The following is a 14,129-nucleotide window of genomic DNA, read 5'->3' on the forward strand; positions in this document are numbered from 1 at the left end:
GGCGTTTGTTTTTTAACTTAATGACTTAAAGTGACTTAACTTAATTAATTAAGTTAATTAGAGGTGTTTGTTTTTATAACTTAATGAGACTTTTTAGATAATTTTGACTTAATAAAATAAGTCAATTTTTTTAGCTTTTTACTTAATGGAGAAATTTGAATTAAGTCAATTACTTACTAATGTCAAAAATATCCATGTTTTATAATTTATTTTTCATATCTATCTCAAAACTCACCCATAGACATTTATCCCACAAAAATATCCTTGTTTTTTCTTTCTTATATTATATACGATAAAATTTAAAATTTATGGTATTTTATATATAAAAATTCTAAAATAATTATGTATTCACTTGAATATAGTTTTACTTATAAATGTTAAAATATTGTGGTATTTAATATATTATTTATTTGACTTTTAAATTTAATAAGGATACAAAAGTAAAAGTACATATTTTCAACTTTTTCAGTTGAAAAAAACAAACAACTTAATACTTATTTTCCGAGATTCAGACGAAAAAACAAACATGTTATTCAGATTCAGACATTCAGATCTATTCAGAATTCAGACTAATTCAGGTCTATTCAGATTTCAGACAAAAAAACAAACGCCACCTTACTAATTAACGGTATACATATTTTTGGTTTTTTTTTTATTTTTTTTGAAGGATAGTTAAAATGTTTTTACGCCCCATAAGAATTCGTATTCTTCAAAAACAAAATGGTTTCGTTTTGCCATGAACTTTTCACACTCATCCATTTTTTTTTATTTCTCAAAAATTTTAATTACATTTTAAATTTTTTCTATGATAAACGTAGAAGAGAAATTTTGAGTGATGGAGAAAGAAACAATGCAGTAAAATACGACTAGATATGTTGAATTCATTCGATATTTACTGAACTTATTAAATTTGATCCACGGACATACACTAAACAATGTCATTATCTTTATTTACTACTTATTAAACAAACTTAAGAAGTTATATTTCATTCATGAGTTCTACAATTAACTGATATTAATTTTATGGTAATTGTGCAAGAAGGATGAAAGTTCTACTCAACTTATAGTTGCTAGTAATAAATTAGGATCCCTGGATTACACAGATGTATTTGTTGCTGGTATGGTATAGAACTTAGCTTTTCATTGGTCAAATGTTTGTCATTAATATTCAAAACTTAAAAACAGCAGAAACCATCAACACCACAAGCAGTAAAGGAACACGAATTAGAACACCATGCTTTTATGGAATATTAACCAGAAGGCCATGCTTTCATGTTGAAAAAAAAAAAAAAAAGAATACACAGTATCATGCAATTTGAGAAGTTCAATGCATAAAGCAAAAGTATCCAGGAGCTTAAAAATTGTGAATCAACATGCAGCTTTTGAAAGAAGTTGAGACGAGGAAAAGAAATCGATAGTATGGTCAGAAGAAAACACCGCACTTTTAAATTAGTCCCAAAATCTATTCTTTCGAATTGCTGGCGATCGGCTGGAGGGGTGAGATGATTTTATTAGATTAAGTGATTTAGAATAGTTTCGGGGTTTATTGAGAAAAATGAAGAAATATATTTGTAACGGCAGTTCTAGAATAACAGCAGTGTTGTTTGATTTCTAATGACTTTTAAATTTTTTAAATTTAAGCACAGGGTGTTATAAAGATTTTTTAAGTGTGTCAAAAGCTCAACCGAATATGAATTTGCCTGGCGGCCAGCAAATCCTGTAAAACAATGGACTCAAAAACAGTTGTACTAAAGCCACCTTCTAGAATTCTTAATACACCCATCTTCCCGGGGTAGGGGAGTGCAGTGGGTGGTGGGGGCTGTTCAGAAAGTACAATCCTTCCATTGCTAACACGATAATTATGATCGCGTGTGACCTGTGCACCCATATAAGTTGATTGACGGAGAAAATAATGGAAGCAGTAGAGGTAGCACTCCAATGTGTGCAATAACTTCAAGCAAAAGCAAACTTCACACATTAATTGTTCAGTTAAAAAAGGATGGATATTAATTAGCATTTAGATTCATCATTTAGTGGTATCTTGAATAGAACTATGGGTCCTCCTACTATGCACCTGATGTATGCGTGGTTCATTTTGACATGACATGCAGCCAATTAAAACGCCACATGTGTGCAATAATAACAACTAGGTAACCGGTTATTCCGGTTGAAGTCACAAGATACCTTTTAATTGCGTTAGTATTCCAAGTTGGCTGCTCTTCGTCACAAGTTTCTCAATTGGTCTCCAATTATCACAATTTTTTTCATTAACATTCCTAATAAGATAACCCATGTCGGAAGTACTGTAGTTAGGCTTTTGTTGAGTTCACTTGCACCTAAAGCAATTAATGTCTCTCACCAAAGGACGAAAATATTCCGATTTTCGAAGGGGCTATTACCATTATCAGGAGCTATACACACCGAGCAAGTATTCATCTTTTTGAACAAGAATGGATTTGGCTCTTTTCTAAAATTTCAGTCTCTCACCAAAGGACCAAAATATTTCAAAATTTTCGAAAGGGCTCTCATCAAGAATGCCTTTCATACTCCATCTACCAGGACATTAGAGTATTCAAAAATCCTAGAGAACCAAAATATCTTCGTCGTATTGCAGGTAAACAATGGCATCCTTTCAATTGTTGTATGTTTTGAAATTAATTTAAAAAATAATAGTATCTCATGTTCGAAAATTTTACCATTATTGATGAATATTGAATTTTCATTTGTTATAGAAGAGTGAAGGATAATCTAATAAGGAGAAGCCACCCAGGAAAAAGGGGGAAAAAATATGGCAGTGATAATGGCTGAATTTCCTACAGATGAGTTGAGAAGTAGGGCCTAGCCTGGAGTGATGATGGCTCGGGCTGAAGATGAGGGAGAAGTCCTTTATTAATGGCGCACCACTAGGTAGAATTATAAGCTATGCATTATGTTATCAGTTTTCAAGAGTAGTGTGTTTTTTTGTTGTCTTTGCTGGATTTATTGGATTTCGGTGATGCAATAATGCCTTTGATATAAGATCTTCGTTTAAGAAGAAATTTGATTTGAGTCTAAGATGATTTATTTGATGTACTTTGAATTTATTGGAAATGGAATTCCCCCAAATTTATCTATCTGTATAATTTTTTTGGGTTTAACGTCAGCAAACTCTCAGCAGCAGAAGGTGTCTGGGCATCGTTAGGAGAGGAAAATATATGATTGACGAGAGAGCAAGAGAAATAAAGTTTGTTTCTCAAATAATTTGCTTAGATGTTTGTATGAATATATTTAATAAGTTTCTTGCTAGTTAGAAATTTGATTTTGCATTTTTTTTATGGTGGACATGCCTTTGGAGTTCATTAGTGTACCTCATTTTACTAATTTCAGTGAGTAACATTTTTCTATTCTGACTGTATAACAGTAGGTTGAATGAACTGGATTTTGTTATCAATAGTTTAAGTTTTGAAGTATAACTGACAGGGGTTTATATCAATGTTTTCCGTTTTTAAAATTGAGACGTAGGAGGTGAAGGCTGATTTTCATTTACTCTCTCGACTTGCAATTCCACCTGTGGATGCAGTAGTAAGAACCTGTTTTCCTTATTGCCTTATCTTTTATAGAATTATAGTATTAGGTTTTAAATATTTTAGTACCTTTTTCTTATGTAATTTTCTTATAATTCCCTAATTGTTGGTCAAACGAGATGACAAGCTTGAAGAAATGAGATACTGGATGGTCAGTGTAGAAATATAGATTCGTGATTTGGCTTGTATTGAAAATGTTTGTTTGTTTGCAAAATACTACAGTCAATTTTTTTAGTTTTTTCAATTCTTACTTTGCTTTTGCCCCTGGTTGTGTATAATTTTGTCTGTAGAACGAGAAATGCTTTCATGAAAAACTAGGCAGGACTTCTAGCTGGAAGTCTTTATTGAGTTCCATCTTATATATATCTATATGATGTATGTGTTAAAGTAAGCATGCATGTGCTCATCATCTCCGACAGAACTACTGTAGGCTTGCAATTTACCAAAGAAATGTTTATTTGCAGAACAAGGGAATAAAAAAAAAGTCTGTAAATTTTTTTCTTATTGTTAATGAAATTGAAATGAGCGTAAAGCTAACTTAAAGTCCAGTGTCATTCATAATTTGTTGGACTGGCTAAATTGTCGAGTTGAGTTAGGTTCTTGAATTTTGAGTTGGTGTTGTGATGAAATTTTTTTTTGTAGCAGGTGGTAGTCCACTAAAGGTGATATTTAGGCTTCCAGTGTAGCAAAGAATGTTACTTTGTAGCACAAGGGAATAAAAAAAAGTCTGTAATTTCTTTTTCTTATTGTTTATGAAAATGAAACAAGGCTAATTGTAGATTGAAGTTTGAAAGCATTTTTCGGTTTTGTGCATTGCTGTATGGTTCTTTTTCCTTGTTTTTTCACCCCCTAGAATGGATGTTAGAGTTGTTTCTCATGCATTTATAGATATCCTGTAATCGTAATAGAATATTCAGACTAATTCTCATGAATATCAATCTCCTTCGGTTAGCAGTTGATGGTTTAAAAGCTAGAACTTCTTTGATTCCACAATCCATGGACAATACATAAAGATAACATATAAGGTTTGGATTAATTGCATATATGAGATAAGTTTTGTAGTTTCTGAAAGAAACTTAAACGTCTAATTTAATTGTTCTTGAAAATAAAATTCCGGCAATATAACCACTCCATGTCTAGATAATGGTCAATTTCTGGTGAAACAGCACAGCACATTAACTTTCATAAAATTTTCAGGTCATGAAGTTTGGATTCTACCAACCACACAAAGTACGGGTCATAGAATATTTTACTCCAGAGTGTTCAACATAGTAATTTTTCTGTAGATATCATTTAGCCCACAACAATTTCCAGAGACAAAAAAATTTTCTTTTAATGACTTTGGCATTAACAATGAATCCATTCTTTCCGCTTGGGTTGCAGAGTCAACAATTCCTTATGCCAGATTAAATTTTTCTTCATTTAACAAATATAAAACAGAACAATTCATGGAACTGGTGCATAGTAGTATTTTTTTCCCTTTTTTCCGATTTCACTTGGTACTTTTTTTTCACGTTTTTCCCGATTTCACTTGAGACATCACAAGTGAAATCTGACATGCATTTTCTTCTTTGTTCAATAAACATCAAGTGGGCCACCACCTCCTCCTTCTCCCAGTTTCCCTTAATCTTCATACTCACCCTCAGCCGTTGGATGTACCACCCTTTAATATCCTATGGTTCTTAAATTTTTCGTATATTTAATTCCAAATGATCTATTAATGGAACTGGTGCATAGTAGTGGCAGCCTAGAACTATTTGTGCAACTCAATATACATATAGAAGGTTACAAGAAAAAGTAAAATTTGAAAATTCGAACGTGGGAGGTTGTTTCACAATCTCACTTATTATACGCATGAGCTGCCCATCATTGAATCTTCTTTAGTGGACTATAATTGTGATATTCCCTTCTCCTACATTCGCCTTTTCTAAGATCTTTCCTAAGATTTTCTCTTGTCCTCTCCCCTTATTGGAAATGGTCAATGAGACAGTTGGCTTCAGCTACAGCTTTTGAAACAACTTTCCCACTTTCTAATTCCCACTTCCCATGGTCTAAAAGAAATCAAGTATCACACCAGCTACGCGGTTAAAAAAATATAAATAAATATTATATATGTCACCCTTCACATGAGACGACAAGAGTTTGTGATGGCCACAATGTACAACAATGTATATTGATATTCTAATAAAAGGGCATGTCTTCCCATTTCCCGTCTTGATTTGCACAGCCGAATGCTTCATTGACCAATTGTCAATTTGATATTCTATCGGTGTCAGCAGCTGTCCTAAATGAAAAATTAAACACGACTATGCCTAGGGATGCATGTGGATTAGCTCTTCATCTTTGCATTCTCTAATGGCAATCTCCATCACTTGGCCGGCTGAAGATGGCAAAACATCACAACAGTGCCTCCTAGGAGCCATTAACTGAGTACAAACAATGAAACAGCAATAACTTTAATTTGAATTCTAACTACTTTGGCACTGAAAAATCAAGCAGATTATTAGAAGAAATACCTGTTTGATGTTAAGGTCTAGCTTCTGAGACAGCACTCTGATCTCTTCAAGTTTCCGCGGAGAACCCATGTTGTTTGTGCAATTTTGGTACGATTTCTTGTAATGGGTCCTAATTCCATCCCTGCCAGAAGACGCACTATCCAAATAGAAAATTGTGGGTCTTTGGCATGGATCAGGATGAATCACTCTTGTGTTAAAATTATAAGCCGCTGCCAACACTTTTCCCTTTTTCCATTGCTTGAATGTTTCTTGCACAGGCAGTATATCGGGCAAATGCATATGCTTGCCATAAACCTGAACAGCATAACCCCATGATACTGAAATAGTCCATGAAAACCAGCGGTCGTAGCAAACTGTTTGTTGCAAAAGTCTCCCCGTATCAATTTTTGCAGCTTCGAACAATCGCTCCAGCGCCTTGATTGTTGTCATATTAGGAAAAATTGGGTCCATGTGATCCAAGTGATGGATTGATACCAATGGTGTTGTTGGATGAGATGTCAACAGGCCAAATACATTGCCCCGAACATCATACTAGTTGATTTTGACATATCAAAAAGTGAAGAATTTAGAATTGGAAAAACAATTGCTATAAGTTTTTGAGATGCACATTAATTGTAAACTAACAAGTTAACAGCAAATTGGTACCTGATGGAAGCCGGGCTCGCGTGTTAGCCCAACACCAAGCTCTGCCAAGCAAGAGTAGACCCTGGAATCGCTTCCATAAAGATGGGGGTAGCGTTCTATACAAGAATCAAATACCTTTGCCAATACCTTAGCCAGAGGAGAACTAATAGCGAAACCTGCTCCACCAAAAGCCATACCAAAACTGAAGTATCTGTTCTGCTCAAAAATCTCTGAATTAGACCCGATGTAATACCAAAGGCCATGATCATACTTCGAAAGAGTCTTCACCAGATTCTCCGGAAAGAAAACAGTGTCATCATCACCAAAAACATACCATCTAACATCAGAGTGATTAAGAGCAACAGTCTCTAAAACTACCCTCGCCACTCGAATTGCTGATCTCAGGCCTCCTCTGTAAGTATAACGAAATCTTGAAGTGTCCTCCGAGATGCACACCGGCGGAAGGGAGCTGCTGCTGTTATCACTGTTAGCCTCTGCATCAGCAGTCGGCAGGCTTTCAAGAAACACACACCCCTGCATTTGCTGTGGTTTCCACCAAAGCTTAACATAATCTTTGCGTTTTGGCCAAGAATTCTTGTTTGAAGCGATCCCAAATACGATATGCTCAAGAGTGGTTGGCGGTATATATCCGTCATGTTGTGAGGAGAACACATGAGTCGGATTGGAAGTGCCAAGTAGAAACACCGAAACGAGAAGATATATGATGCATACAGAAGAAGAGATTAAGATGAGATTGATGAAACGAGATACAGATTGTGTTTTGTACATGGATTGAAGAAGCTTCATTTTGTTTCAGGAAAGAAAAAAACAAAAAAAAAGAAAAAAGAAGAAAAAAAAAAGTGGGTTTAGACAGGATCTTTAATTTGCAAATTTTTTAGGTTCTGATGCAAAGTGTAATAGGTTTAAGTTGTTCAGCTACTAAAGCGAGTCGATAGGTTTGAATTATATATACCTACCGTTTACCACCGCAATTAAAGGCGAAGGCAAGCAACATACAATTTTTTGACACATTTACGTTTGTTATTTCTCCAACTGTGGGATAAAATTGCGGGAGTGTTTTCGCATAGGTTGGAGTCTTGCCTTTGGCCAATCAGAGCCGTCCAGATGGTCTCTCTTGACATTATCGTGTTGACTCTTGTGGGAGAGAGTTGCGGCAATTTGTCTTTGTTAATATGGCTTTGGTGTTAGGTAGATCCATTAAATGCGTTAAATATGACCAATAAAAATAATGGGCTGGTGGTGGCTTTAAGCGGGCAGCAGCTAGAGTTTGAAACTGGTATTCAAAGTTAGAACGGTTACAGCATGCCAATTACTACGGCCTGTATCCATGTGCAATGTTGTCCTTTGGATTGGGAAAATGAAGTCAAATTTCAGCTATTTCACATGGGTTATACTTTCCTTGATAAAAGGAAGAAATTTGCACAGTTTTTATACTTGATATTAAGGGCTTAACTTGAAAAAGTATTAAAGGATTAAATAGTTTATGAAGATTATGGAAGATGCAAGTAATTTAATTATAATTAACTTCGTCGCTTACCCTGCATATAATCTAAAGGTAAAGGTTTACTTCACATGACAGAATTTAACAAAATTTCTTGGAAAACAAAATACCCCAAAACCGCAAATGGGAAAAGAAAAAGTGTTGCAATGTCTAAAAGCAAATGCTGTACAAAAGTAGTCAAAAGTCTACATGTGTGTACAGGTTCCTATGGTCTTTCTTAAGTTCACAAAAGCAGTCCATCTTGGCCAAAAATTTCTCACACCGTAGAGAAGTTTTACGAATGAAATTATAGTTTATTTCCTTTAGAGTCGGCCACAAGACTCACGGGCATAATGCGTTTGCAAAAGTGCTTTCCTACCAAACAGAGTTCTTACGCACCAAGACTTCCACCAAAAATCCCTCAAGCATGGAAGAGATAACAGAAACTCAGTAACCATACCACTTACAAATTCAAAGCCAAGTGCAAATGTTAACAGAAAATATCAGCATGCACATGCCACTGCCAGGAAGGCGGGAACCCCAGGTTGTTTTCTAAATTGTCTTGACAGGATCAGCTTTCATTTTCCAAGAATAGAACTGACCTACAGCATGAATATAAAACTAACTCCCAGAATCATCAGCATACTTTAATAAACTACTACAGCTTTAATCGAGAAGATATATTGTTTACTAATAAATCAGTCAACAAGAAGTCTTATGCTCAAACGATTACTCTTTTCTTTTTCAAGAGTTAGTTCATCTACAAAACCAACAGGTACCAACGATTTTCACCAATATCAAATCTTTCACATTTCAAATTACTTGGCAGTATCTGTCCCTGTTGAACATGTGTCACCTTCCTTTGACCCCTATTCCATCAATTCCAAGCTTGAAAGGCAACCAATCAGATAATAATATCAAAATCTGTAGCCTTCTTCTTGGACACGATTGCAGTTACCTGGCAGAAAACAGTTGGAATGTTTTACCATTGACCTGTGACTGCAGTCACTAGAAGCGACTGAAAGACTGCAACCATTTCAAATTCGCAGGTGTCTGCTTGACCCCATCCTTTGGAACATCCTCAAGCCCATTTTTCCTCCTAAAATGAACTCCAACCATTGGAAATCTTTTCAGGGCCATTAGAATTTCCTCACCTTTCCACTAGATTATATTATCAAATTCAGCTATTCACTTAACATAAGAATAGAAGCTCAAGATATCTTTTTTCTTTTTGACAGTAAATGGGGCAAGAGCAACAGTTTAGACACAAAATATCCAATCAGTCAAAATAAATCACATATTTCACTCAAACCTTGCAAAAACAAACAGAAATATCAGGTTCATTTATTCTAGTGAACAGTTATATATTACAGGAATTATTGCAGTGATATTTGCAGATACAAAACATAAGAATGTTATATCTCAATCTTCAAATGGAGATATTCACTTAACAAAAGAAGAGTAGTTAAAGATATCTTTTTCTTTTTTCCAGAGGTGGAGGCAAGAGCAAGAGTTTAGACGCAAAATATTGCATCAGTCAAAATAAATCATATATTTCACTTAAGCCTTACAATAACGAACAGAAGTATCAGGTTCATTTATTCTAGTGAACTATAATACAGCAATTATAGCAGTCATATTTGCGAAAACAAAACAGCGGGTGGGGGACAAAGAGCTAGAGTTCAGAGATAATTTTTCATCATTCAAATCAAATCATACATTTCATTTTAAACCTTGCCAGGAATACAGCAATCACAGTAGTGAAACTTAGGATAACAAAAATGATACATAAGTAAGATCATTCAAATTTTGACAGTTAAATTTTCTAAATTACTCCTAAAACATCATCATAATAGAACAAATAGAAAGGTAATAGACCTACATCAAATATACAGCACGCACAAAGAGATTTATTTAGACAAGAAAAAGCAACTTACAAAAATTTTAACAACCCATGATACTTTAACTTGAATGCAAATATCTTCCACTACCAATTAGTTGATAACATAACGCTTCTTAAGAGTTCCTAAGAAGTTTCTCCTTAGTAAGTGCAAACAGCCACATAATAAAATAATGCTACAAGCAGCCAATGATCTGCAGGCCATGAAACATTGAGAATGACTAACAGCTATCATTAGTTGATGTACCTGAAAACATTTTACACGAAGTGTAAGCAACAAGATATTACCTTGTAATTTACACAGCTGGGCAATTCCACGGAGGACATCGAGAATGACTGAAGTTCCACAAGTTTTGCCTAATACCAACAGAAGCAATTTGTCAGAGCTAGAAATGCATGGAAATTAGCTCATTGCCTCCGCATTGTCTAATTTTTATATTCATTGATTCATTATAAGTGGGGAAAATGTCACAGCACTGGCGACGGGGAGATTTCATCTGCAGCAGAGATTCAAAATTTGTAAGGCAGCAAGTTGTCAAAATAAAATAGAATATGAAAATGGCATGACCAGACAGTTGACTTTAGAGTATTTTGAAACGTTAACTTCTGAAATATAATCAAGTTCAAGCCTATTGAACCGATTCATTACTACCTCTTCAACATCAAGTTCTAGCTTCTCTGAAAACACTCTTATCTTTTCAATTTTCCTTACAACATCAGCTCCAGCACAATTTCCAACAACATGCTTCACATAGTTGCTTTGCACACTGTTGTTATGAGATAAAACACTTTCCAAAAAGAAGACAATGGGTCTTTTACATGGATCTCTAGGATAGTCTCTCAAATTAAACATAAAGTGACTCTCAACATTTGAACCTCTCCTCCATGATGTAAAGGTTCTCTGCAATGAAAGGAGATCTGGAAGAAGTTGATTGCCTTCATACACCTGAACTGCAAAGCCCCAGGCAACAGAAACTGTCAGTTGACTTGACTGGTCATAACAAACCGTTTGCTGTAAAATTCTGGCTGGATCAACATTCACAGCTTTGAAAAGATGTTGCAGAGCTTGTGTTCTGTTCATATTAGGGAAGATTGGGTCGATAGCATCCAAATGATGAAGAGACAGCAAAGGTGATAATGGATGTGCAGAAAGCATTCCAAACATATCCCCTCGCATGTCAAGCTGGCAAAATAAAATAAACTCAGAAGTTTGACTCCTAAACCACATGACTGACAAAAGCCAAAATCTTATCTGAGGAAAAACAACAGTACTAACACAAATATGTCAACCAATCAACATCAGACATTAAAAAGTCAACTCTTTCACTATGGTAACCACCCTAAGGTAAATGTTCACATGAGCAAAACTTCCTCGGTCAATAATCAGATTTACCCAACAAACTAATTGTGCCATTCAGATAGAAAAAACAAAAAGAAACAGACAAGAGAAACCATCTCAAATCTCTTCATAGCACATAGCACAGAAGTCTTCATTTCCTCCTAAGTTCAGTATCTACAACCAGGTGACAATACAATCAAGAACATGGCAAACTATAGATTCATTTTACACTACATCTAAAAGATTCAGTATTGCGTATTATTTCAACAAATGTCCATTGATGCAACCATTTACCTATTCTCAGAGACAAGGGCCAACAAGATCACAAGCAATTTCACAAGTCTGTTAAGCTCAGATAATAACTTGGGAGAATTGTGTGGGATGTACCCCATTCCCTTCAAAATACCCAATATATACCTAAAATTATAACACTCTTAAATTTTACACATATATACTCTAAAAAACTAGAGAAAGTACAAAAATAACCACAACTAAATCCTCATAAAACTAAACCCAACTCCTCGAAGTCGGGTAAATGGTTGAGAATACTCGACTTCAACCAAACCATACACAATTAGTAATTCAGCATAAATTCTCGACTTTTTCATGTTAGTCAGGTAAATAGTCGAGAATACTCGGCTTCAATTGAAATAAAAAATTATCTGAAAAATTCTCAATTTTTTCAAGTAAGTCGAGTAAAGAGTCGAGAATACCCGACTTTAATTTAACCTTACCCAATATTCATTCAGCAAAAATTTTTGACTTTTCATTGAAGTTCGGTAATTGGTTGAGAATACTCGACTTAAATTGAAATAAAAATTTTCGTTTTAATTAAGTCAGGTAAAAAGTCGAGTATACTCGACTTTGGTTATGTAGAAGTCATGAGAGAGGAAGTAAAGGTAAATAGATAATTTTTTTAGGTTATTTTTGACTTTTTACACTTTTAGGAGGTATATATATGTAATGGGGTATAGATTTGACATTTAAGGACAAATGAGGTATATTTAAATAAAAAACCCTAATAACTTCAGATCTTTATATAGTACTTCCTATTTTTCCAACATCACAATTGAATTATAAATACATTTGACCAAAATCAATAAATCATCAAGCAACAAGGTATTTTTACCTGATGAAAGCCGGGTTCAGGGGTTAACCCGACACCCAACTCAACCAAGCAAGAGAAGACCCTCGCATCACTGCCGTACAAATGGGCATACCTCATCAAACAAGAATCCAAAGCCCCAGCTAAAACCCTGGCGAGAGAATGGCTAATTGCAAACCCACCTCCACCAAATGCCATACCAAACGAATGCTTTGCATTCTGCTCATAACCCTCGCTATTGCTCCCCACATAGAACCACCTATCATCATCATACTTGGACAGCGTTTTTACCAAATTGTCCACAAAGAAAACGGTGTCGTCGTCCCCGAAAACGAACCACCGCACGCCCGCCTTCTCGTCTGTAAGGTCAACTGCCTCTTTGACAACACGAGCTACTCGTACGGCGGAGCGGAGACCCTTAGGGAAAGTGAAAGGGAACTTGGAGGTGTCGGCGGAGATTACGATACGTGGCAAACTGGGGTCGCCGGCTGAAGAGGAATCTGCAGCACGGTCTAAGAAGGTGAGAGCTCGAGTGGAGTTGGGGGAGTACCAGAGGCGGACGTAGGAGCGGCGGCGGGGCCAGGAGCTGGACGAGGATGCAATCGAGAAGAGGAGGTGGCGGCGGGTGAGGGGGTTGGCGGTGACCACGTGTGAGGAGAGCAGACGTGGCGGCGCGTGGAGAGAGGGGTAGTAGAAAAAGAGGTAAATGATTAAGAGGAAGGAGAAGAGTAAGATTGAGTTTTTGAGTGCTGATGGAGTTAGGGTTCTAGAGGGCATCATTTTAATTTTAGGGGAAAAAGACGAGTGATTTTGAAGAAATGAAATGATTCGTTTTCTCCTTCTGCTTTCATTTTGAGGGTTATGCATTTAGGATTTTACAGACACAACGAGTTCACGGCAAATTGAAAAACCGAAAAATAGAGCACGGTGGAATGACTTGTTCTCAGGGCGACTACGGATAATTTTGGATAATTTTGGATAATTTTCGTGAGAGTGGGATTATTGGCGCCTTCTAAATATCTCTCAACACCCCCTTTTCTTTATTAATGTCATTAAAATATTTACAAATATTATAAAATTCTTTTAACACCTCATAAATGATAAAATTACCTTAATTAAAATTTATTAACGCAAACACCATTCTTTAATTATTTTTATATTTATTATTAAACCTCATTTCAACAATTAATTTTTTTCTCTCCATTGCTACTACCAGTAATAAATTTTTCACCTGAAAATAAGAGGAAAAAGCAATCCTTTTAATTTCTAAAATATTAAATTTTAATCTTAGGTACCACCTTCATTAAAGGTTGCTATAAATCATTGTCCTGGTCTTATCTACCTCATTCTGTGTCTTGTTCAAACTATTATTCACTTTATTGTAAGCTTCATAATCATCAGCGTCACCCTTAACTTGATTCATCCCTTTTGACATTCATATTCTCGAGCTTTTCCAAACTTATCTTGCTTCCCTTTTAAAATAAAAATATACTATATAAAGAATTTTTAAGGAAAAAAATTATTAACTTTTGAGTAGAAGTTTAATTAGAAATTGTCTATTATATAATTTTAATAAAAATA

General features: G+C 35.2%; 2 protein-coding genes and 1 long non-coding RNA gene across 9 annotated transcripts; 1 reads left to right on the forward strand and 2 right to left on the reverse strand.

The window, feature by feature from the left end:
• The first annotated feature begins 2,232 nt into the window (after positions 1 to 2,232).
• On the forward strand, positions 2,233 to 3,113 carry LOC127900414 (uncharacterized). Its single transcript, XR_008052516.1, has 2 exons — positions 2,233 to 2,614; positions 2,733 to 3,113. It is a non-coding gene; the product is annotated as an uncharacterized LOC127900414 (long non-coding RNA).
• A 2,535-nt stretch (positions 3,114 to 5,648) lies between these two features.
• Positions 5,649 to 7,702, reverse strand: LOC102621833 (uncharacterized). Its single transcript, XM_015527527.3, has 3 exons — positions 6,725 to 7,702; positions 6,080 to 6,610; positions 5,649 to 5,989 (listed from the first exon to the last, which is right to left on the reverse strand). Exons 1-3 carry the CDS (start codon positions 7,508 to 7,510, stop codon positions 5,876 to 5,878), a joined length of 1,431 nt encoding a protein of 476 aa, XP_015383013.1. The 5' UTR covers positions 7,511 to 7,702; the 3' UTR covers positions 5,649 to 5,875.
• A 1,158-nt stretch (positions 7,703 to 8,860) lies between these two features.
• LOC102620781 (hypothetical protein) lies at positions 8,861 to 13,532 on the reverse strand. 7 transcript variants are annotated; one of them, XR_008052232.1, is made up of 4 exons: positions 12,573 to 13,530; positions 10,757 to 11,287; positions 10,393 to 10,601; positions 8,861 to 9,303 (listed from the first exon to the last, which is right to left on the reverse strand). XR_008052232.1 is itself a non-coding variant. In XM_052434624.1 (3 exons), the coding sequence occupies exons 1-3, from the start codon at positions 13,413 to 13,415 to the stop codon at positions 10,491 to 10,493; spliced, it is 1,485 nt and encodes a 494-aa protein (XP_052290584.1). In that variant the 5' UTR covers positions 13,416 to 13,530; the 3' UTR covers positions 8,861 to 10,490. The 7 variants fall into 7 exon arrangements, 2 of the variants coding, with proteins under 2 accessions (XP_052290584.1, XP_052290583.1); XR_008052234.1 differs by having other exon boundaries at positions 8,861 to 9,365; XR_008052233.1 differs by having other exon boundaries at positions 8,861 to 10,298.
• Between the last annotated feature and the right edge of the window lie 597 nt (positions 13,533 to 14,129).

This window comes from Citrus sinensis, chromosome 2 (genome assembly GCF_022201045.2).
Source record: "Citrus sinensis cultivar Valencia sweet orange chromosome 2, DVS_A1.0, whole genome shotgun sequence".
Classification (NCBI taxonomy): domain Eukaryota; kingdom Viridiplantae; phylum Streptophyta; class Magnoliopsida; order Sapindales; family Rutaceae; genus Citrus; species Citrus sinensis.

Coding starts and splice junctions, on each gene's coding strand:
- LOC102621833 (XM_015527527.3), bottom strand. CDS start 7,510: ATGAAGCTTCTTCAATCCATGTACAAAACACAATCTGTATCTCGTTTC. Junction 6,611..6,724: donor GCGAGCCCGGCTTCCATCAG/GTACCAATTTGC, acceptor AAAATCAACTAG/TATGATGTTCGGGGCAATGT. Junction 5,990..6,079: donor TAGACCTTAACATCAAACAG/GTATTTCTTCTA, acceptor GTTTGTACTCAG/TTAATGGCTCCTAGGAGGCA.
- LOC102620781 (XM_052434623.1), bottom strand. CDS start 13,415: ATGCATAACCCTCAAAATGAAAGCAGAAGGAGAAAACGAATCATTTCA. Junction 11,288..12,572: donor CTGAACCCGGCTTTCATCAG/GTAAAAATACCT, acceptor TTATTTTGCCAG/CTTGACATGCGAGGGGATAT.